This window comes from Dipodomys ordii, unplaced genomic scaffold, assembly GCF_000151885.1.
Source record: "Dipodomys ordii isolate 6190 unplaced genomic scaffold, Dord_2.0 Scaffold10, whole genome shotgun sequence".
Lineage (NCBI taxonomy): Eukaryota > Metazoa > Chordata > Mammalia > Rodentia > Heteromyidae > Dipodomys > Dipodomys ordii.
In genome coordinates this window covers 20755390-20779244 of record NW_012267226.1, presented here as the reverse complement: position 1 = coordinate 20779244, position 23855 = coordinate 20755390, and the positions used below count along the sequence as shown (strand labels likewise).

The following is a 23855-nucleotide window of genomic DNA, read 5'->3' as shown; positions in this document are numbered from 1 at the left end:
CGGGTCCCGCGGCTCTTAAAGGGCCCGCGCCGCCCCAGTGCCCGCGGGGGGCGAGGACGGCCGGGCAGGACCACCGCCCCGCGCCAGGGCCTCGGGGATGCCTTTGTGGACCCGGTTAGCGGCGAAGGGTCGGCTGGGGGCACGGGGGGGCGGTACGTGAAGGAGAGCTGGGGTCACACGGGGGGCGCCGACAGGGTGGACAGTAGAGGCAGTGGGGTGCAGAGGGCAGCACCCTCAGTCTCTGCACACAGCGCCCCCCACACCCATCTCAGCCCTGGTCCAAGGCGAGGCCTCGCCCTACCCCAAAGGAAGGGCTTGGAACAGCAGGACGGGAGTCGTCCTGGGGGAGGGTGCAGGCGGCGCCAAGGTTAAACCGGCCCAGACCACTGCAGAAAGCCGTTCCTCCCGACTCAGGCCTCCGCGGGGCCGGACACGGACACGGACACCCACCCGAGGGCGTCCTCCTCCACCCTCCGCACGCTCCGGCCCCAGCGTGCGCCCAGGGTCCCCGGACACACGCTTGGCCCCCGCTTGCCCCGCGCTCTTGGCGTCTTCAAGGAGTAAGTAGGTTAGCCCGCCCGCCTCGGTGGAAGCTCACACCTGTCAACCCAGCCGAGGAAGGGCAGGGAGGCTGCCCGGCCGCGGGCATGGCTGCCGCCACCCCGGCTGGTCGGGGCTGCGGCAGGGAGAGGTTACTAGCAGTCAAACCTTCCTCCCTTCCCCCGCCTCTCAGTTCAGAAGTCCAGGATAGGCCCCACTCTGTAAGTGTGAGGTGTGCACGGATGGGCTTGACATTCAGCCTTTCCCTCTTCTCTTCTTCCTGCTCCCCTGTCAGGGCTTCCCTCAGAAGAACCCTCCTACTCTTCAGATGGGCCCTCCATCATCAAGTTAACCTCGGACACTCCACTGTAGACTCCCAGAGAGCTCAGCTGTTGCTCTGTGTGTGTGTGTGTGTGTGTGTGTGTGTGTGTGTGCGCGCATGCACGTGCCAGTACTGGAGCTTGAACTCAGGGCCTGGGTGCTATTCCTTAGCTTTTTCACTCAAAGCTAGTGCTCTCCTACCTGAGCTATAGCTCCACTTCTGGCTTTTTAGTGGTTCATTAGAGATATTGAGTCTCACAACTGGCTTCAAACTGCAATTCTTAAATCTCAGCCTCGTGAGTCACTAGGATTACATGTATGAGTGACTAGTACCCAGCAAGTTGCATTTATTAAGCAACTACTATACAGCACATATTTTCTCATTTAATCATCTTTTTTTTTTGTCGGTTGTGGGGCTTGAACTCTGGGCCTGGGTGCTGTCCCTGAGCTCTTCAGCTCAAGGCGAGCGCTCTACCACTTGAACCACAGCGCCACTTCCGGTTTTCTGGTGGTTAATTGGAGATGAGTCTCACAGACTTACCTGCCTGGGTGAACTTTGAACCATGTTCCTCAGATCTCACCCACTTTTTTTAGCCCTCTCCTCTCCTACGGCTAGCCCCATTAACAGATCCTGTTTTATGTTACTGTCTCTTTTTAAGTGCATATTAATTGTACCAAGGGGTTTCACTATGTATACATACATACATTCTTTTGATCAGAATAACCCTTTCTGTTGCTTTCTTCATTACCTCATTTTAATAAAGCAGATCTGTTTTCCCCTCCCAAATACATCTCTCATTCTAGAACACACAACCTTTCGAACCTGACAGAGGTGCTCTGAGCAGGCCCTCCCCATTTGGAGGACACTCCCCGCTTCTCTCCTGCACCCTCCTCTAATCCCTGAGAATACACTTTCAACTCTACAGATAGACTCATGAGCAGTAGTTGTCAAATTTTAGTGCTTTACTGAATCTTCTAGAGGCTTTGCTAAAACTCAGAGTACTGGGCTCCACTCCCAGGGCTTCAAGTTCAATATTTGTCATGGTTCCAAAGGCTCTACATCTTAGATGAGTTCTGGGGGAATCAAGTGTGGTGCCAAAGGCTCTACATCTCCAATGGGTTCTGGGGGTTGCTGATGCTGCTAATCTGGGGACCACACTTAAGAGAAGTATTGCTAAAAAGAACCTTCTGTACTCAGTCTAGACTTTACTATCTCCAGAATATCCCTTTCCCATAGACATGCCCTAATGTCCAGACAATCCCCTATTTCCTTAAATAAACCTCCTTCCGTCCTCTAAGGGGCAAGTTTCCTAAGCCCAGACATTCAAGGGTTAATTATAATTGGCTTAAGAGGAAAATTCTTATCTCAGATTAGTGTTAGGAGCTAATCTAACAGACAACATGCTGCTCTGGGTAGGGAGTTGAGAGAGAAGCAACTTGTAAGGATCCTGTGATGGCAGGTGGGAAAGAGAATGTGGTCAGGCCTCATGAGACCTGCAAAGGGCTTCAACCCGGGACGTGGTGACTGGCCCCATTCTGCTCCCACCTCGCCAGGTCCTTCATTTGCTATGCCTCCTTTGCATACTGTGACTGTCCCATCTCTGGGCATCATGATTTTAGTGTTTGTCAATGAGAAGACCTCTGCTGGCCACTTGGGGAAGTGCAGCTCAGAAGCAAGAAGGTTGGATGAATAAAAGAACTGCCAGCTTCTAGCACACTTGCTAAACTACAGCAGCAAAGTCTTAAATTTCTGGGTCTAAGGAACTTTCCCTGGAAGGAGGCTCTAGTTGGGGCAAGGGGGACCGAGGTAGGAGCTTGAATCTAAGGGGATGAAAGGTTTATTTGGGGAAATGGGGAAGAGCACCTGAGCATTTGGGAAGTCCTTCCCTGACCAAGAAATCTAAACTAGTTCACCATCGTCTCTACCTTTCCCTCTCAGTCCTAATTTCCGGTTCATGCAAAGGTTGTTCCCGGATTCCCAGTCTTGAGCAAAAATTCATTTAAGTGCCCATGTTCACATAATAATCTAATATCAATTAAACAATTTATTCTCTGGAACTGGGGACAAGCCCAGTGGTAGAGCACATATCTAACATGCACAAGGCCATTTAGTACCAAGAAAAATGTATTCCCCTTCATCATGGCTACTTCTCACCATAAACCAACTTTCAGATGCACTTATCACTTCTCTTGGTTATAGACTTCCACCAAAAGAAAAAAAAAAGCAGCTCTGACTCCTGGTCTCCCTGTCTTCTCTCCCCGACTACCAATGCCTTTTAGAATAACAGAGATCTTCTTACTTTTCAGCCACAATGTCAATTGTTTTCAATTTCTGTAACACAGCCTGTGAAAAATGGGGCACTGCAATTTTTTTCTTTATTCATCTTGTTACAAGGAAATTTCTTCTAGATGAAGCCTTCCCTGATTAGTTCATTGTCCAGGTTAATTTTTTTTTGGGGGGTGGGTGGTGCTGGGGATTAAATCTAGGGCCTCATGCATACAAAGCATACTGTATCACTGAGCTTTATTTCTTCATTTCTAGCTTCTATTTTGACTTTTGAGCTTCTAAATGTACTCAAGATTTTTGTTGTTTTTCTGATACCAGGGCTTAAACTCAGGATCTGGACATGATCCTTAGTTTTTTGCTCAAGGCTGGTATTATGCCATTTGAGCTATAACTCTACTTCCAGCTCTTTGGAGGTTAACTGGATAATCTCATGAACGTTTCCTGCTAGCTTTCAAGGGTGAGCCTCAGATCTCAGCCTTCTGAGCAGCTAGGATTACAGGTGTGAACCACCAGCACCCAGGCAATAAACTTTTTATCATTCTAATTCCTAGCCTCTCCATGCCCTTGTACTGTCTCTCTCCAGGACAGTTCTTGGATTTTATTCTTTATCCTTACCAAGTCTGAATGATAGTTAACATTTTTATTTGCTAATTCTGCCTATAATAGGCACACATCATTTTTCTAATAATTTTTTTTCTTCTTCAGTGCTAGGGATCAGATCCATGGCCTGACACATGCTAGTCAAGTGCTCTACAACTAAGCTACATTCCCAACACTAAATTAGATCTTTTTTGTTGTTGTCAGTCATGGGGCTTGAACTCTGGGCCTGGGTGCTGTCCCTGAGCTCTTCAGCTCAAGGCGAGCGCTCTACCACTTGAGCCACAGCACCACTTCCGATTTTCTGGTGGTTAATTGGAGATGAGTCTCATGGGCTTTGCTGCCCAAGATGGCTTTAAACTGTGATCCTCAGATCTCAGCCTCCTGTGTAGCTAGGATTACAGGCGTTGAGCCACCAGCACTCTGTGAGGTCCTTTTTCAGAAATCCTATTTGAACAGGTTTCTGTCCATTAAGATCCCAGAAAATATTTCCTTAACTTCTCCAGACTAGCAGAAACCATTAAGAATGGAGCAAGGTGCTGAGAAAACATTGTACAGGTCTAAAGAATGGTTATTTTGAAAGGTTTCAGTCTGTATGTTGGCGGAGAGGTTGGATGTGTGCCAGCACCAAGGCTTGTACACTAGCTCTATTTTTCCCTCATGGATGATGTTCTAGCCATGACTCCATTGCAGCATTCTGCCTAATGGGAGATAGAGTCTCTTACAGACTTTTTTTGTGGGTCGTAGACCTTCAACTCTGGGCCTGGGCACTGTCCCTGAAGTCTTCAGCTCAAGGCAAGTGCTCTACCACTTGAGCCACAATGCCACTTCTGGTTTTCTGGTGATTAATTGGAGAAAATCTCAAGGACTTTTCTGCCCAGGCTCAACCTCCTGAGTAGTTAGGATTACAAGCATGAGCCAGGAGCACCTGGCTCTTAGGGACTTTTCTGCTTCAGCTGTCTTTCAACCTTGATTTTTAGACCTCAGTCCTCCTAAAAGCTACGGTTATGGGTGTGTCACCAGCACTAACTCAAGGTTTCAATCTTTTTTAAAACAGAACAGATCCTTTCTCCAGGAAAATGTACAATAATTTTCAGACAATTTTTTTTTTGTCAGTTGTAGAGCTTGAACTCTGGGCCTGGGCGCTGTCCCTCACCTCTTCAGCTCAAGGCAAGCAGCGCTCTACCACTTGAGCCACAGTACCACTTCCAGTTTTCTGGTGGTTAATTGGAGATAAGTCTCACGGACTTTCCTGCCTGGGCTTTGAACCGTGATCCTCAGATCTCAGCCTCCTGAGTAGCTAAGATTACAGGTGTGAGCCACTGGCACCCAGCTAGGACACACTATTTTCTAACTTAATTCTTCGGCTCTCTGAGTACCTGACATTCCCTGGAAGACATCTCAACATACCCTCCATCCAGTTTCTTTTGCAGACCCATAGTTTCACACAAAAGGTACAGGGTTCTATCAGAACTAAGGGCACAGCTTCTATTGAGTCCCATTATTTACTCATAACTAAGGGCCTAGAAGAGCTTCTGAACAAATTATAAAAATTGTACTCATGCTGGGCACTGGTGGCTCACTGAGGATCACAGTTCAAAGTCAGCCCAGGCAGGAAAGACCATGAGACTCTTATCGCTAATAAACCACCAGAAAACCGGAAGTGGCGTTGTGGTTCAAGTGGTAGAGTGCTAGCCTTGATCTGAAGAGCTGAGGGTCAGCACCCAGGCCCAGAGTTGAAGCCCCAGGACTGACCAAAAAAAAAAAAAGTACTCATTACTTGACTTATGGAATTGTAGAACACCTCATTAGCAATAAAGTTATATAAATAAAAATAGAGAAGATCCAGTAAATGAGTAGCACGTGGCAGTCTAACTACCTCAGTCGTTAGAAAGGTAAGAGGGCTAATTATCCATCCTGCTCGGCAGCCTTGTTACCTCCCTGCCTCTAAACTTAAGGAAGAAACAGCCCAACTGATTCTTTTATTACCAAAAACAATAGTCACACATATACTCGCTTCCAATCCTGTCCCTGAGGATAGTCACAAACGTCCAAGAACCCTTAAGAGAGAAATGGCTGCATGATTCTCAATGCCTGTGCTGGCGGGGAGGAAAGTGTCCTTGCAGGACGAATCATGCATCATCCTTAAACGTACAGACCCCCCCAAAGAAGAGAATGGATGCAAGTTGATATAGGACTTAATTGTTGTCTAGCATGTCAAGGGGATTATGGGTAAGAACACACACATTCACAATCCCCTCAAAGAATCTGAATGCTTCAGGATCTCCACAAAAATGCAGTGTGGAAAAAAAGCAGGGGAAGGAACCCCTCAGAGTTTTCAGACGGATGCAAGCCTGGGCCGGGGGGACCACGCTGCTCTCAGCACCTCTTCTAGAGTCATCATTTGGCAAGGGCAGTTCCCCCAGGGGCACTGCCTTCTGCCTGGCTCAAACCCCAAGGCCTGGGGTAGGAACAACTGGGCTCCGCAGCCTTCACAAGGTCTGGAGCTCCGGCTCCTCAGGTATTCCTTGAAGGGTCTCCAGGACGCTTTCTGCAGGTGGCTCAGAGGCGGGTGGGGGCTCTCCCGGGGCTTCAGACAGCACATAGTAGACAATCTCTCGCTGGCCTTGGGCACTGGTCTGATTCACCATGTGAATGACAGGGCTGGGGTTGTCTTGAGAGGTTGAGTGGGCTGTCCCCTTGACACCCCCATTCTCCTCTTCCGTCTCTTCCTTAAGTCCTGACTCCCCTAGCACGGTCTCTAGAATGATGCCCTGCAGGCTGCTCTCATTCAGTGTCTCTTCTAGGTCTGATTCCTCTTGGGGCTGGCGCAGCAGCTGCTGCGTCAGCTCCACACTCTCATAGCGAACCAGCTGCAGCCTCATGTAGCCATCTTCATGTTCCTTGTATCTGGTAGAGGGGAAGCACACGGCAGTAAATGGGTAGAAAGATGCAGAAATCAGCTAGAGATGAGTGAGTCAAGAGACAAAAATGGCCAGGTGCCAGTGTTCACACTGGTCATCATAGCTATTTATGAGGCTGAGATCTGAGGATTGAGGTTTGAAGCAAGTTTGGGTAGGAAAGCTCACAACTTTTTTTTTTTGTTGGTCATGGGGCTTGAACTCTGGGCCTTGGCGCTGTCCCTGCGCTCAAGCTGAGCGCTCTACTGCTTGAGCCACAGAGCCACTTCTGGTTTTCTAGTTTATTGGAGATAAGATTTCTGGTTTAGGGCTGGGAAGATGGTTCAGTGGTAGAGTGCTTTGCATGCCTGAGGCCCTGGGTTCGATTCCTCAGCGCCACATAAGCAAAAAGAGTGGTGCTGTGGCTCAAGTGGTAGAGTGCTAGCCTTGAGCTGAAGAGCTGAGGCCCAGCGCCTAGGCCCAGAGTTCAGGCCCCACAACCGGACCCAAAAAAAAAAAAAAAGAGTTCTGGTTTATTGGAGGTAAGAGTCTCAAGGACTTACCTGCCTGGGCTGGCTTTGAACAGTGATCCTCAGATCTCAGCCTCCTGAGTAGCTAGGATTACAGGCTTGAGCCACTGGCGCCTGGCAGGAGCTGTGACGTAAGTGGTAGAGCGCTAGCATTGAGCAAAAAAGCTAAGGGACAATCCCCAGGCCCTGACTTCAAGCCCTATACTGACACCAATTAAAAAAAAAGAAGCTGAGCACAGTGGCTCATGCCTGTAATCCTAGCTACTCAGGAGGCTGAGATCTGAGGGTCGAGGTTCAAAGCCAGCCCGGGCAGGAAACTCCATGAGACCCTTATCTCCAATAAACCACTAGAAAACTGAAAGTGACACTATGGCTCAAGCGGAAGAGCACCCGCCTTGAGCTGAAGAGCTGAGGGACAGCGCCTAAGCCCCATGACTGACAAAAAAAGAGAGAGATGGACATTGGGTGGCTTACACTTGTAATCCTAGTTATTCAGGAGGCTGAGATCTAAAGATTGCAATTTGAAGCCAGCCCAGGCAGAAAAGTGCGTGAGGTTTCAATAAATTACTCAGGAAAAGCCAGGAGTGGTGTTGTGACTCAAGTGGTAGAACACTAGCCTTGAGCAAAAGAATCTCAGGGCAGGCCCAGAATTCAAGCCCCAGAACTAGCAAAAGAGAGAGAGAAAAAGAGAGATAAATATGGTAGATGGTAAAAGTCCTGGAATTCAATATAAGATGACTGAAGCAAAAAAAGGTCTCTACTGGAGAATATAGAAAGCAAAAGGGAAGAGCATTACTGAAAATGGAAAAGTCTGTGCAGAAACCCAACCTAGAAGAGAGAAAGACTTTAAGGGAAGGCCATAGAACTGAGGGTCAGGATCTCTGGGGCTCTAGTTTCTAGCTCCAGCTACAAAACTTTTGCCACCAACTTACTGGATCTACATGTGGCTTGGATTAAAAAAATAAAAATAAAAATAATCTTTGCCCCATCATTATTCTCTGGTTGAGCCACAATAGAGATGGTGAGCAGCAAGCTATGAAAAAATTCAAGGTTCTTTACTAATTGAAAAGGCAAGAGAAAAGCCTGAAGCTGTGGCTTACACATGTAATCCTAGCTACTTAGAAGGCTGAGATCTGAGGATTGTATGACTTAAAGTCAGCCTCGGCGGAAGCCTGTGAGACTATCTCCAATTAAACAGGAAAAAAAACTAAACTGGAGGTGTGGCTCAAGTAGCAGAGGACCAGCTGTGAGCAGAAAAAACTGAGTAAGAGTCTAAGGCTCTCAGTGAAACCTCCAGTTCCGGCCCTCCCCACCAAAAAGGCATGAGAAGAATGCGTGTGAATCTAGGGGGGTGTAAACTGAGAGACATACCGAAAACGGGGGTGCCCCGAGGGCCACTTGAACTGGTGCTTCTTGCGAAGGTGCACAGTGAGGTTGTTGCCGCGTGTGAAGCATTTGTCACACACGTGACATTTGTACCTTGGTTCTGAGTCTCCCTGGGGAGGGGAGGGAGAAGTGAGGGTGGTGCTTCTCCCCAGCGCCCCCACGCGCCCTCCAGCCCCACTCACTTCATGCACTTTGCGAAAATGGGACTTGATAGAGCTGAGCGAGCGAGCACTGAAATCGCAATTCTCAAAGTCACATCTGTAGGCCGACTCCTTGCTGTGGGTGTCCAGATGCTTCCGGAGGTCAATCAGATTCTTGCAGCTGTGGGAAGAGGTCAGGAGGAGTGGAGGGCATGGGGACCCTGGAACAGGGGCCTTGTTTTCTGGCCCCAGCATCCCTTACCTGTAGTCACAACAATCACATTTAAAGGGCCGGTCCTCACTGTGCCGGAAGCGCATGTGGTTGCGGAGGGAGGACGGCAGTGGGCAGGTCATGTCACACAGAGGGCACTTGTAGTGGTTCACTACGAGTGGAGAGAAGGCTGTGACCTCAGGACTCGCTCAGAACCTTGCGGGGTGGGCAGGGAGGCTGGGAAGGCTACTAACCGTGGTTGCGCATGTGGTCCCGTAGCAGCCGCTCGGTGGCAAATCTCTTTGAACAGTGGGAGCACTGGAAACGCTGCTCTGGGGCAGGGTGGGTGGGAGGAAAGGGGGACTGTAGAGACAGTGGACAAACACGCGAAGACAGGGAACCACCCCAGGCAGAAGGGAACCACCCCAGGACCAAAGGGAGCTTAGGAAGCTATGGATGGGATTTGGAGTCAAGAATCTGAATTAAAAGCCCGACTTGATCACTTACTATCTGTGTGATCTCAGGTAAGTGATTTAACCTCTCTGAGCCTCAGTTTCCTCATCTGCAAAAAGGGGGATAAGAAGCCTACCTCATGGGGTTGTTGTGAGAATTTCAAGGTAACTGATTTAGCACACAAGCAGTGCTGAACAGCAATGTCTGTGAATAGGCTGGGAAGTGCCTGAGCCCAAAAGCGGGAGGGAGCAAAGTGGCCACCCCCCTGGAACATGCCCCCAACCTCACTCCAGCAGGATACCTGCACCCAGCCCTTCCCTCCACAAGCTTACGATCCAATGAGGTCTGGCGACGGATGTGATCTAGGAACTTGGTGTTGTTGGCAAACATGCCCCCGCAAGTGGGGCAGGCGACCACCTTCTCCTGGGTGTGGCTGCGCAGGTGCTCGCGGAGCTTACAGCGGTCCTTGAAGGTGCAGGTACAGTCTGGGGAGGAAGGCCTGGTCAGACCCCAGCCCAAACCCTGTGCAGGCTCTGGAACCTGGGTCAGACAACAGCCAACCTTGTCCTGTCCTTCAGGACTGGTCCCATCCCTTCCCCCGCCTTCTCACCCCCACACTATCAACCAGACAGCAGCCAGGGAAGGGCCCTACCTTTCCAGCCACACAGCACCACATGGTTGTCCTTGCCGACCGCCTGGTATTCACAGCACAGGCTGTGTGCCTCCACGTGCCGGTAGAACCACTCGGGGTTGTCGAAGGAGCTCTGTGCCAGGGCAACTTGGGGTGAGGACTGAGGGTGTGAGGAGGGACTCATCCCTATGTGCCCAAAGGGGGGTCTCAGTTCTCTCCCAAATTAACGTGGTGGGGATGGGGAAGTTTCAGGAAAGGAGTTAACTAAGAAACGGAAGGTGCCTTAAGATTCCCAGTTTCCGTCCAACCCCTATTTCTGGCATTATCTGCTGACCTCACAATGTTCCCACAGACACAGGAAGTGGTCAGGGATGTCAGGGATGATGTTCCGGCTCTGGAAGTCCAGGATGCAGGGGCTGAGGTCAGCCTGGCTCTGCAGGGCCTGCAGCCCCCACTGTTTCAGCTTGGTGTGGTAGCAGTGGAAGTAGACATGGCGGATGAGGTCAGCAGAACTGTCCATAGAGCAAAAGCCACATTCCTGCCACAGGCAGGAGAATTCTTCTTCTGTAGAAAGAAGTTTAGAAGGAAGAATGTGATACTTCCCAAGGCTCAGCTCATCTTCCATTTGAGGGATTTAACAGCACTCGACCAATTTACCCACAGTTCATTTAGCAAATACCAGGATTTAATGACCACCTATTGTGTATCAGGTATGGGATATAACTAAATAGTTCCAACCTTTGCCCTCACATCACTTCCAGTCAGGAAAAAAGTACATTCATCAAATACATCTGTAAATAAGAAACTCCAACTAGCACTAAGTGCCATGGGGATGGAGGGGAGACACAGTATCATAAACTAAACACAAGTAATTTGATGTGGACAAAGATGATTTAGACAAAGGTATTTTGCAAGTGGTTCCACATCATCAAGACCTCAAGGAAGAGTAGAGACGTGGTCTAAGCTGAGGTAACAATAGTGAGTGTAAGGCCTTTGCCAGAGACCCAGAAATGGCAGGTGTCCCTCGCATGCACAACCTCTGTTCAGTTTCTGCAGTAACCTGAGGAAGAGGCAGCCTCTCAACCTCAGAAATCTGCAGGATTCCTTTCTCTACTGCTGTCCATCAGCCTTCTTCCAGCAAGGACCTGCCAGCTATTGCAACCTACTTCCTACTTCTCTAGCATCTCTAAGCACCAGCTTTCAATATTTCACAGGAATCTGCTTGTTAGTAGTGAGAGGGGGGGGGGGAACGGCACAGGCTGGGAAGGTGGCTCAGTGGTAGAGCGCTTGTCTTGCATGCAGAGCGGGTTCAATTCCTCAGCACCACATCAGCAGAAAAAAGCCAGAAGTGGTGCTGTGGCTCCAGCGGTAGAGTGCTAGGCTTAAGCTGAAGAGCTCAGGGACAGCGCCCAGGCCTTGAGTTCAAGCCCCACAACCAACAAACAAATAAATAAAATAAAAAGTAGTGTGGTAGAGCTGGGTACCAGTGGCTATCTTGTGTAATCCTAGCTACTCCAGAGGCTGAGATCTGAGGATCACAGTTTAAAGCCAGCCAGGGCAGGAAAAGTCCATGAGACTCATTTCCAGAAAACAGGAAGTGGCACTGTAGCTCAACTGGTAGGGAGTTCACCTTTTTTTTTGTCAGTTGTGGGGCCTGAACTCTGGGCCTGGGTGCTGTCCCTCAGCTCTTCAGCTCAAGGCTAGTGCTCTACCACTTGAGTCACAGCACCTACTTCCAGCTTTTTCTGCTTATGTGGTGCTGATAAATCAAACCCAGGGCCTCTGCATGCAAGACAAGCGCTCTACCACTGAGCCACCTTCCCAGCTCCAGGGTGCTCACCTTGAGCTCAAGACTCAGGGACAGGGCCCAGGCCCAGAGTTCAAACACCACAACCGATTTAAAAACAAAAAACAAACAAACAAAAAAAACCAGTGTGGCAAATAAATTAATCCCCAAATGTCATTTTTTTCACTTTTGTATAAACATTATCTGGCTTTGAAACTGTCGGTTACAAGTTCATAGTCACTGAACTAAAAATTTGGGTGTTGGAAAGACAACTGCCCCCATTTTTCTTTTTCCTTTTGCCAGTCCTGGGGCTTGCACTCAGGGCCTGGGCAGTGTCCCTGAGCTTCTTTTTGTTTGTTTTATGTTGGTTGTGAGCCCTGAAGTCTGGGCCTTGTTGCTGTCCCTCAGCTCTTCAGCTCATGGCTAGCGCTCTACCACTTGAGCCACAGCACCACTTGTGGCTTTTTCTGCTTATGTGGTGCTGAGGAATTGAACCCAGGGCCTCATGTATGCAAGGCAAGCACTCTACCACTGAGCCACCTTCCCAGCCCTGTCCCTGAGCTTCTTTTGCTCATGGCTAGCACTCTACCACTGGAGCCACAGCACCACTTCCAGCTTTTTCTGTGGTACTGAAGAATCAAACCCAGGACTTGATGCATGCTAGGCAAGCACTACTACTAAGCCACATTACCATCCTCTACCCCCATTTTTCTGTAGACTTTTATGTGTGCCAGTAGTGGGGCTTAAACTCAGGGGCTTGCGTGTCTGCTTGGCTACTTTGCTTAAGAGCCATACCTTCACTTCTGGATTTTTGCTAATTAGAGGTAAGTCTCTTGGATTTATTTTGGCTGGCTCAGAACCACAACACTTACATCACAGCTTCCTGAGAAGCTAGGATTCCAGCTATAAGCCACTAGTGCCTGGCACTAGTGGCTGACTTGGTAGAATAATTTTTTTCTTTTTTTTTGTCAGTAGTGGGGCTTGAACTCTGGGCCTGGGTGCTGTCCCTCAGCTCTTCAGCTCAAGGCTAGCGCTTGAGACACAGCATCACTTCCAGTTTTCCTAGTGGTTTACTGGAGATAAGAGTCTCATGGACTTTCCTTCCTGGGCTGGCTTTGAACTGCAATCCTCAGATCTCAGCCTCCTGGATAGCTAGGATTATAGGCGTGAGCCCCCAGTGCCCGGCATTAGAATAATTTTTTTAAACTGTGTTGTAACAGATTCATTAGTAAGTGGTGAGGTCTATTGAGTAGACTTCACCAATTCCTTTAAAAAAAAGCGGGGGTGTCTGGGAAGGTAGCTCAGTGGTAGAGCGCTTGCCTTGCATGCATGAGGCTCTGGGTTCAATTCCTCAGCACCACATAAGCAGAAAAAGCTGGAAGTGGCGCTGTGGCTCAAGGGGTACAGTGCTAGCCTTGAGCTGAAGAGCTGAGGGACAACGCTCAAGCCCAGAGTTCAGGTCCCACAACTGACAAAAAAAAAGTAATAAAACAGAATAATGAAGTGAGGCACAACCCAAGTGGCAGAGCCCTGCCTAGTAAACACAAGGTTCTGAGCTCAGCACACACAAAAATTACAAGGTAAGCCCGTGCCAGTGGCTCACACCTGTAATCCTAGCAACTCAGGAGGCTGAGATCTGAGGATTGTGGTTCAAAGCCAGCCCAGGAAGGAAAGTCCATGAGATTCTTATCTCCAATAAACCACTCAAGAACTGGAAGTGGCGCTGTGGCTCAAGTGGTAGTGCACTCACCTTGAGCCGAAGAGCACTAGGACAGCGCCCAAGCCCAGAGTTCAAACCCCACTACTGACCAAAAAGATAAATAAAATAAAAAGTAATGTCTTTTTTTTTTTTTTTTAAATGCCAGTCCTGGGGCTTAACCTCAGGGCCTGGGTACTGTCCCTGAGCCTCTTTGTGCTCAAGACTTGCGCTCTACCACTTGAGCCACAGCACCACTTTCTGGCTTTTTCTGCTTATGTGGTACTGAGGAATTGAACCCAGGGCTTCATGCAAGCACTCTACCACTAGGCCACATTCCCAACCCAGTAATTGTCTTTTGTTGGCCATTATTCTTAATTCTCTACAAATGAGTTTACAATGTTTTGTATTTTCCTTTTTTTTGTGCAGGTCCTAGGACTTAAAATCAGAATCTAGGCACTGTCCATGAGCTTTTTTGCTCAAGGTTAGCACTCTACCACTAGAGCCACAGCTCCACTTCCTGATTTTTTTTTTTGATTGTGAATAGGAGCTTGGCCTCAAACTGCAATCCTTAGATCTCAGCCTCCGGAGTAGTTAAGATTACAGGCACGTGTCTCCAGCACCCAGATGACTTTACAGTGTTTGCTAAACAAAGCAAAATGAGGAAAATAAACTATTGCGACACTAGCTGGCTGCTTTTTTCCTCTAGGTAAAGGGAAGTCAGGTTTTTCCACCTGCCCTTGAACTCTTTCCCCTTGCTGCGTCCTTTTCCCTTACCAAGTAAGTCACTGTCATCCTCCTCTCCCTCCTCCTCTCTGGAACCATGCATGTGCTGCTGCAGGTGCTGAGTGACGTGCTCAAAGAACTCCTCCATGGCTGAGCACACAAAGGAACAGGACCCCCACTCACACTGGAGCCCCAGGTTCTCCTTCCGGGGTCCTTTTCCAGGGGGTGACATGGCCTTTACCCTAAGCAGAATGGGAAGAAATCCACAGCTGCAAGGGTTCCACGCCCTGACCACTAGGGGCAAGCAGCTGGGCGGGCAGGCTGGGGGGAGGAGGAGTGGTGGTTTGCCAGCGACCCTGTGTCTTCTTCAGTAAGAATGGAGCAGTGGCTCCTTACCCCCTTGGGAGCTGTCTGGTGTTGCTGGGAAGAGAAAAGAAAAATATGAGTAAACACATGCCAGACAATGAGCTGTACACTTTAACATTTTCCCATGAAGCTTCCTTATAATCTGCCAAGAAACATTTATTCCTAAGGGACAAAGACCATTGTTCAGGTCCAAAGAGATGACTCTGGATCAGGATCAAAGTTAAAAATCAAACTTAGGAAGTGGCGCTGTAGCTCAAGTGGTAGAGCGCTCGCCTTGAGCTGAAGAGCTGAGGGACAGCGCCCAGGCCCAGAGTTCAAGCCCCACGACCGACAAAAAAAAAAAAAATCAAACTTCACCTTCTACCACAAATGAGCAAGCACAAGTATGATCTTGGCCAAAAACATTAGTTTTGCTCTAAATGTTTATTTATTTGTCAGTCATGGGGCTTGAACTCTGGGCCTGTGCACTGTCCCTCAGCTCTTCAGCTCAAGGCTAGCACTCTACCACTTGAGCCAACTTTCAGTTTTCTGGTGGTTTATTGGAAATAAGAGTCTCATGGACTTTCCTGCTCAAGACTTTCCTGAACAGTGATCCTCAGATCTCAGCCTTCTGAGTAGTTAGGATTACAGGCGTGAGCCACTGGCACCCAGCTAGCTGTAAACTTTTACACTTAGTATATTGTTAGGTACCATATTAATCATTCTATTCATTGGGTCATTTAATTGGCAACACTCCTCTCTGATGTAGACACTATCTTTAGCCTCATTTATTGATAAGGATCTGGGACTAGGAGAGGTGAACTGTGTGCCCAAGTCCACATACTAGCTGACTCCAAAGTTCATATTCTACTTGATGCAACCTAGACATATGGGGACTCAGAAGCTCCCTAATCATTGAATTGTCATTAGGTCTCATGTCAGACTTTCAAAGTGCCACACAATCCTTGCTTGGCCTATCAAATCCTCGATTTCAACGTGTTTAAAATGTAGATTCCATTTGAATATAAAAGGCACATGTCTTTAATTATTTTGCACCTTGGGTGTCTATACAGTGCTGTGTACACTTAAGAATGTAATAAATAGCCAAGCACTAATGGCTCACATCTACAATCTTAGTTACTCAGATTTTGCTTTTTTTTTTGTCGGTCATGGGGCTTGAACTCTGGGCCTGGGTGCTGTCCCTTAGCTCTTCAGTTCAAGGAGAGCACTCTACCACTTGAGCCACAGTGCCACTTCCGGTTTTCTGATAGTTTATTGGAGATAGGAGTCTCATGGACTTTCCTTGGCCGGGCTGGCTTTGAACCTCAATCCTCAGATCTCAGCCTCCTCAGTAGCTAGAATTACAGGTGTGGCTATAGTTACTCAGATCTTAAGATTGGGGTTCAGACCCAGCCTGAGTTTAAGAGAAAAGTCTGTCTCTTCCAAAATAACCAGCAAAAAAAAAAAAAAAAAGGACTGAAGTACTGCTCGAGTGGTAGAGTACCACAAAGAAACCAAGTGCAAAGCCAAGTTCAAACCCCAGTATGGGAAAAAAAGTGGATTCGCTCTACTAACTAGCTATTATATACCAAGCATTATTCTAGGTATTTTACAAATATAAAAACTGCACCCTGCTGAAGTATAATTATTATCCAGCTTTACAGAAAAGGAAAGAAATGGGCCTGGGTAGGTTAAGGAATTTACTCGTCATTAAGTTGGAAGTGATGGAGTATACACAGAGCCAAGGAGGTTGGCTTTACTACCTGGTACACATTTTATTAAGTAGTCATTTTGTCAGCTTTCCACAATGAAGCTGCCAGCTCTAGAAAGCCTGGCCTGTATCCTATTTAGTTCTATCTGCAAAACCAAACTGAAGGTTATTATGTTTTCTGTTGTTTTGTTTTCATTTGGTGCTTGACACTGGGCTTGAATTTTGGGCCTCACATTCTCACTTGGCCTTTTTCACCCAAGGTTCTACCATTGGAGCCCCAACTCCACTTCTGGCTTTTAGCTGGTTAGTTGGAGATAACAGTCTGACAGACTTTCCTGCCTGGGCTGGCTTCAAACTGGGATCCTCAGATCTTAGCCCCTGGTTTTTTTTTGGTCCGTCGTGGGGCTTGAACTCTGGGCTTGGGCGCTGTCCCTGCACTCTTCAGCTCAAGATGAGCACTCTACCGCTTGGGCCAATGAGCCACTTCCAGTTTTCTAGTAGTTAACTGAAGATAAGAATCTCATGGACTTTCCTGCCCAGGCTGGCTTTAAACCGTGATCCTCAGATCTCAGCTTCCTGAGTAGCTAGGATTACAGGTGAGCCACCAGCGCCCGGCAGATCTTAGCCTCTTGAGCAACTAGGATTGCAGATGTAAGCTATCAGTGCCCAGCTGTTTTATTTCTTGAGACTGGGTTATGCTTTGTAGCGTTTACCTTATACTCACAATCTGCCTCGGCATCCCAAGCACTGGATCTACAGGCAAATATTTCTTGTTTTTCAGTGCTGAGAACCAAACCCAGGGCCTCTTACAGAATAGGCAGGTGCTCCACAACGGAGCAGAGCGACATCCTGCCCCCGCCCCCAGCCCTCTTGCCAACTTCTTTTCATGTTTAAGAAAGCCCATAAATAACTACCTTGTACAAATCATACAGCTTCTCTGAACTTTTGTGAATTGTAAAATAGGACACTAATATGGGTGTTGGCTTCAACAGATCTAATTACAAAGCTCCCACATTTACTAACACGATCTTAGGCGAAATTACTTGGGCCTGTTTCCCATGGAACACAGGAAGACTTAGACCCATTTCACTGACTTAACTACTTCAGACATCGGAAGTGTTAGACCTAAGTATCTCCTCTTCGGAAGGTAAGATGATCTGTGAGATTTAAGCACCAATTCTGAAAGTTTAAAAAAAAAGCCAACAAAGAAAGAATACCTTCACATTAACAACCTAGCGAATTCTTTATCATTCCTCTTCGGGGCTCACAGTAAAAGCGCCAGAAACAAATGCATTCCTCAAGAGAGTACACAGCGTGTGGAAGGGCACGCAGTGAACCCTGAATGGAACCCCGGGAGGGGGAGGGGGCCCACGTCCAAGCCCTCCCTCAAGGGTTCACAACGTGACTGAAAAGAGAAACGACGGTGACGTGGGAAGACCTCGATCAAAACAAAGCGCCTCCAGCCAGCCCCAGGCCCTGGGTTCAAACCCCAGCACCACCACACACAACAAAGCCCGAGAGAGATCAGACAACAGAAATCCCCGTGGGCAGCCACGTCGGAAGGCTCGCCCTCGGCCCGGGCCCTGCCTCGGAGCCCGGAGAAATGAACTCCCAGGCCTGGGACGGTCCCGGAGGGCGAAGCCCGGCCGGCTTCCCGGCTTCCTCCCCGGCGCGGCCTGGCTGTGAACGCGCCCCGGCCACCGCGAGGGCCCCCGAGGAGCAAGGAGGGGCAGTCGAGTCAGGAAGGGGACCGCAGCCAAGGCCCGCGCGGCGGAGTTGCAACACCAAACTCGGGAAGAGTCTGGCTCCCCGCGTGCCCCCGCAGCGAGCACCAACTTACCCCGCGTCAGCGCCCGGGAGCCCCGCTCTCCACCCACCCCAGACCTTCCACCAGAAGGGCGCGTGAGCGACAGTCAGCGACAGCCAATCGCTGCTCCCGATCCGACTGTCAGCCAATGGCAGGTCGCGTCTGGCAGAACCCGTGAGTACCAAAACACGGAAGGGGCGGGAACGGTGGGCGGGGCTCGGCCTGCCCGGCGGGACCTGAGCGGATTCGTAGAAAGGTAGTTCTGGGCGGCCCCGCGGTGCTTCTGGAAGGTGCGCGGACCGGAGGCCCCCGCGTTCCCCTCACTGCGCAGACTCCGCGCGCCGAGCCCAGTGGGCATGCGCAGGGGCGCAGCCGGGCGCCGCGGGGCGACCTCCTGCCCGGCGGCGATCGTTGCGGCGTGGGCACTGCCCGGGAGGACACGCGGGGGCCGCGCCCACCGCTGCGCCTGCTCCGGCCAAGCCGGGGTCCTTACTCCCACCTCTCGACTTAAACACCGGCATTCCCGTGCCTGCTTCCCGAGCCGTGTCCGGCTCGCGTGTGTGCAGGCTCGGTGAACAGCCCGCCACCCACCACCCTGAGGTTCGAAACCCCGCAGCCGTCCCCGACCACTCCACCGTCTCATCCGACGGCGGATCCTACCTTCCGAAAACCCACCCGCCCTCCTCCCCAACCTCGAGGCCCGCCAAGGGTCTCGTAGAAACCCCCGTGCGTCCGGGCGTGGTGACGCACGCCTGTGCCCGTCAGCTGGAAGGTTCGCGAGGGAAACGTCGGAGGCGAGGGCCTTTTGAGGATCCCCAGACGCCCCCGCCCCCTGGGCCGCCCAGCTCCTCCCCGTCGGCGCCTCGAGCCCGCCCGATCGCCGGCTTCCAGCTCCACACGTCTGGCCTTGGACCGCAGTAAGCCGCCGCACAGCCTTTCCGCACCTTGTGGATGCTGTTGGCTCTGTTTCTGTTTTCTGCTGTTGTCTCCGTCTCTCACCTTGAGAGGACCGGTTCCTAACCCTCTTTTCTCAGCAGAGTTCTTTCTCCAGGAAGTCTGCCTTGGTGGTCCTTTTCCGAGTTTTCCAGGACAGCCTTGCTAACTCAATCCCTTAAGCCAATGACTGAAACTCAGTAAGGGTCAAGACGGATGTGGTAAGTGAATTATGTACCTTAGTAACTAATGCTCATTGGAATTGCCTGAGCCCTGTCCCGGAGCTTTTCTTTTGCTCAAGGCTAGCACTCCACCACTTGAGCCACAGCACCACTTCTGGTTTTTTTCTGTTTATGTGATGCTGAGGAATCGAACCCAGGGCTTCATGCATGTTAGGCTACCACTGAGCCACATTCCCAGCCCCGGGATTGATATATTATTGCATTATATTTTTCTGGATCTTTTAACCTAAAAATAAATCTATATAATTTATGTAATCAGAAAACATGTTCAAGATAATAAAAATGAATTTTAATATGCCATTGGCAATAGAAAAGTTGTGCCTGATGCTGGTGGCTAACACTTGTAATCCTAGCTACCCAGAAGTCAGAGACCTGGAGTATTTAGTTTCAAAGCCAGCTTATGGCAGAAAAGTCTTCAAGACTCTGATTTCCAATTAGCCAGCAAAATGCTGGACTCAGAGGTATGGTTCCTGTGGTAAAGCACCAGCCGTGATTGAGAAAGTCCAGTCAGAACGAGACCCTGAGTTCAAACTCCCTAACCAGAAGAAAGACAGGGGAAAGGAAGGAATGGAGGGAGGGAAAGAGGGAAAAGAACATTACCTGGTATAGTGGCACTCACCTGTAATCACAGCACTGGGAAGGCTGAGTCTGGAGGATCTCTAGTTCAAGGCCAGCCTGGGTTATGTACCAAGACCCTGTCTTTGAAACATGTGAACAAATATAATATGTATCTACATTCTTCATAAGTAATAAAACATCCTTTATTCAGGAGTGCATAGTTGTTTTTTTCTTTTGAAATTGATAGGAAAGTTTATTAGGAAAGGAGAACTGTGTGTGTGTGTGTGTGTGTGTGTTGTATACACACTCGTGGGGCTTGAATTCAGGGCCTGGGCACTTTGAGCTTTTGTGCAGCTCAAAGCGAGCTCTACTCTGCCACTTGAACCCCAGCCCTACTTCTATTTAGCTTTTTGGTGGTTAACTGAAAGTAAGAGTCTCACCGATTTTCCTGCCCAGGCTACTTTAGAACCACAATCCTCAGATCTCAGCTTCCTGAGTAACTAGGATGACAAACATAAGCCACCAATGCCCAGCAGAATACACTTGTAGCAGATTGGTTGTCTCTAGAGTAAAAATTACAATGCTTTTTACTCAGGCACAAGTTTTTTATTGAAGTGCAAGAAGTTTGGAGCAGTAAGTCTTTCCATTACCTGGACCAACCACAGAGCAGTCACTGTCTTGAATATAAAGAAATACTTCATGAAATGTTGATCTCATTTTAATTCAGATGACTATTAGCGTTAACAAATTCCATAATAAGTTCAGTCACAGAGCTGTGTGAATCCCAATGTAGATTTCAGAGTAAAAAATTCCAGTATTGCTGAGGGATCTGTCTCCAGCATTTAAGGCAGCATCTTGCTGTCTAGAATAGTTTACTTCCATCTCAGTCTGCTTCTATTGAAAACAAGCCACAATTTTGGCTGGATAATGCAGACATACTCTGAGATTTGTTCTCTAAAAGCTGCCATACACAAAAAAGGTATAATTTGTTCTCATTAAAAGCTGTAGCTCACCAGGCGCCAGTGACTCATGCTTGTACTCCTAGCTACTCAGGAGGCTGAGATCTGAAGATTATGGTTTGAAGCCAGCCTGGGCTGAAAAGTCAGAAGTGGAGATGTGACTCCAGTGATGGTGTTAGACTTAAAAAAAAAAAAAAAAAATCTCAGGGACAGCACTCAGAAGCCTCAGAATTGGCATTTAAAAAAAAAAAAAAGGCTGGCACTGGCTCAGGCCTACAATCCTACCAACTCAGGAGGCTGAGATCTGAGGATCACAGTTTGAAGCCAGCCCCGGTAGAAAAGTCTGTGAGACTTTTTTTTTTTTGGGTCCTGTCGTGGGGCCTGAACTCTGGGCCTGGGCGCTGTCCCTCAGCTCTTCAGCTCAAGGCTAGCACTCTACTACTTGAGCCACAGCGCCACTTCTGGCTTTTTTTTCTTTTTGCTTATGTGGTGCTGAGGAATCCAACCCAGGGCCTCAGGCACGCAAGGCAAGCGCTCTACCACTGAGCACCTTCCCAGCCCAGTCTGTGAGACTCTTATCGCCAATTAACTACCCCAAAGCTAGAAGTGGAGCTGTGGCTCAGAGTGGTAGAGAAGTAGCTTTGAATGAAAAAGTTCAGGGACAGTGCCCAGGCTTTGAGTTCAACTCCCATGACCTCTCCTCCTCCCCCACCCCACCCCCCAAAAAAAAGAAGCTGTGGCTTTTCTTCTAAAAGAATGAAATGGATAAAGCTGGTAAAATTACATTTCTTTCTTTTTCTTTCTCTTGCCACTTTCCATGCACAGGAAATCAAAATTCAAGAGCTCTTGGCTGCTAGGAAACCTCTCTTTCACTGACTTAGAGCCTTTTTTTTGGCTGATACTAGAATTTGAAATCAAAGCTTCACATTTGCTAGGCAAGTGCTCTACCACATAAGTTATGCACCTATCCATTTTTTGTTTTAGTAATTTTTCCACATAAAGTCTCTCCTTTTTTTCCAGAGCCAGCCTCTGACTGAGATCCTTCTACCTTCCTCATGAAAGGGATTATAGAGCTGTACCACCAAGCCCAGCTTAATTAAGATGGGTTCTCCCTAATAAAAATTTTTTATAGTACAGGGCCTTGTGCTTACTAGGCTTGCTTGCTCAGTTGTTGCTCTATTTGAGTCATACCTCCAACTCAAACTTTGGTTGGAAATGGGAGTCTTGAAGATTTTTCTACCCAGGCTAGCTTTGAACCATAGTCCACTAGGTCTCATGAGCCAAATGGTGTCCAGATTCTCCCTTCTTTTTTCCTGGGCTGACCTTGAATAGTGATCCTCTCAATCTCCACCTCCTGAACTCTGACTGCAGTCACAAGCCACCCATGATTGACTGCTGAATTTATTTATTTATTTATTTATTTATTTGGGTCCAGTCGTGGTCCTGAACTCTGGGCCTGGGCGCTGTCCCTCAGCTCTTCAGCTCAAGGCTAGCGCTCTACCACTGAGCCACCTTCCCAGCCCTGAATTTATTTTTTAAATCCCTATTTTTAGCCAGATATGGAGGCTCATGCCTATAATGCCAGCTACTCAGGAAGTACGGGTCAGGAGGACTGTGGTTTAAAGGCAGCCAAAACAAAAAGCTCATAAGACCCCATCTCAACCAATAAAAAGCTGGGTATGCTGGTGCTCACTTGTCATCCCAGTTATATGGGAAGTATAAATAGAAAGATGGAGGTTCAGGCCAACTCAAAGCAAAATGAGACTTCACCCTGTTTGAGAAAGAACAAGAGTAAAAAGGGCCAAAGGCATAACTCAAGAAGTGCTAAGACATCTGCCAAATAAGCACAAGGCTCAAAAGTTCAAATCCCAGTACACCCCCTCCCCCATAACATTCCTATTTTAGAAATGTGAGCAGGCCTATCCTCACTGTAGCAGCATGGAATTCCATTGCTTTCTGAGCAGCTCAGAGACTACATACCATTTCCATTTACATCCACTGAGTCCTAAGCTGCTGTGGAGGAATGGTCTTGGGGTGTTTTGTTTTGTTGTTGTTTGCCAGCACAGGGTCCTCGGACTCGGGGCCTGGCACTCTCATTTGACTTCTTCCACTCTATCATTAGTGCTACCCTTCCACTTCCAGCATTTTGCTATTTGGAGAGAAGAGTCTCTCAGATTGTCTTCCTGCACTGGCTCTGAATCTGTTTTCAGCCTCCTGAGTAGCTAGGATTAAAGGTGTGAGTAGTCACTGGTGCCCAACAACAACAACAAAAGATGGAGGAGTGTGTATCCAAACTGGGCTTGAACTCAAGGCCTGAGCACTGTCCCTTAGCTTTTTCACTCAAGGCCACAGCTCCATTTGTGGCTTTTTGATGATCACTTGGAGACCAGAGTCTCAGAATTTAATTAGGCTGGGTTTGAACTGTGATCCTCTCCTCCGGAGTAACTAGTGTTACAGACATGAGCCACCGGGTACCAGATAAACTTATTATGATAAAACATTTTAACACTTCCCTTCTTCAATTGGTCTCTTCAGAGGCAACAGTTAACACCTACTCAGCACTGCCTATCGGGTAGAATTCTAAGTACTTTATAAATTTGTTTCTCACCCACAACACAATGATAGCTGCTATTATCACAGCCCGCCTCCTTCCTCCCCCAACCTTGCTTTTCCTTTTTCAGTACTTGGGGATAGAACCCGGAGCCTTGCATGTGCTAGACGAGCATTCTACCCCGAGCTTTACCTCCGGTCCCTGTCCCTATTTTACAGATGAGAAAACCGAGCCCCTTTACATAACCTGCCCAGGTCATGCAGGTAATTCTTGGGAGCTGAGACTCCAATCCAGACCGTCCAGTTGCAGAGTCCATGCTCTGGGCTGCATGGTGTCCTGAAGGGACAGCCAGGCAAGCGGGGGTGAAGAGACATGAACTTCCGTGTTTCAGGTTTTGTTTGGTTGTTCTTACCCATCCTCGTCCCGTGGGAGCATGGCCCACCTCCCTAGCTGGGTCCCTGTCTCTCATCTCCCACTCTATCCACACTACAGCCTCGCTGCTTACACGTAAGCCTTGCAAAGGATAAGCAGTTGTCCAATTTATA

At 48.6% G+C, this 23855-nt stretch overlaps 1 protein-coding gene across 1 annotated transcript; it reads right to left on the bottom strand.

The window, feature by feature from the left end:
* Window positions 1-5714: 5714 nt before the first annotated feature.
* On the bottom strand, window positions 5715-18158 carry Hinfp (histone H4 transcription factor). The gene is made up of 10 exons (XM_013009784.1): window positions 18101-18158; window positions 14256-14624; window positions 10331-10560; window positions 10018-10129; window positions 9698-9850; window positions 9167-9244; window positions 8964-9084; window positions 8744-8882; window positions 8547-8671; window positions 5715-6655 (listed from the first exon to the last, which is right to left on the bottom strand). The coding sequence occupies exons 2-10, from the start codon at window positions 14434-14436 to the stop codon at window positions 6238-6240; spliced, it is 1557 nt and encodes a 518-aa protein (XP_012865238.1). The 5' UTR covers window positions 14437-14624; window positions 18101-18158; the 3' UTR covers window positions 5715-6237.
* Between the last annotated feature and the right edge of the window lie 5697 nt (window positions 18159-23855).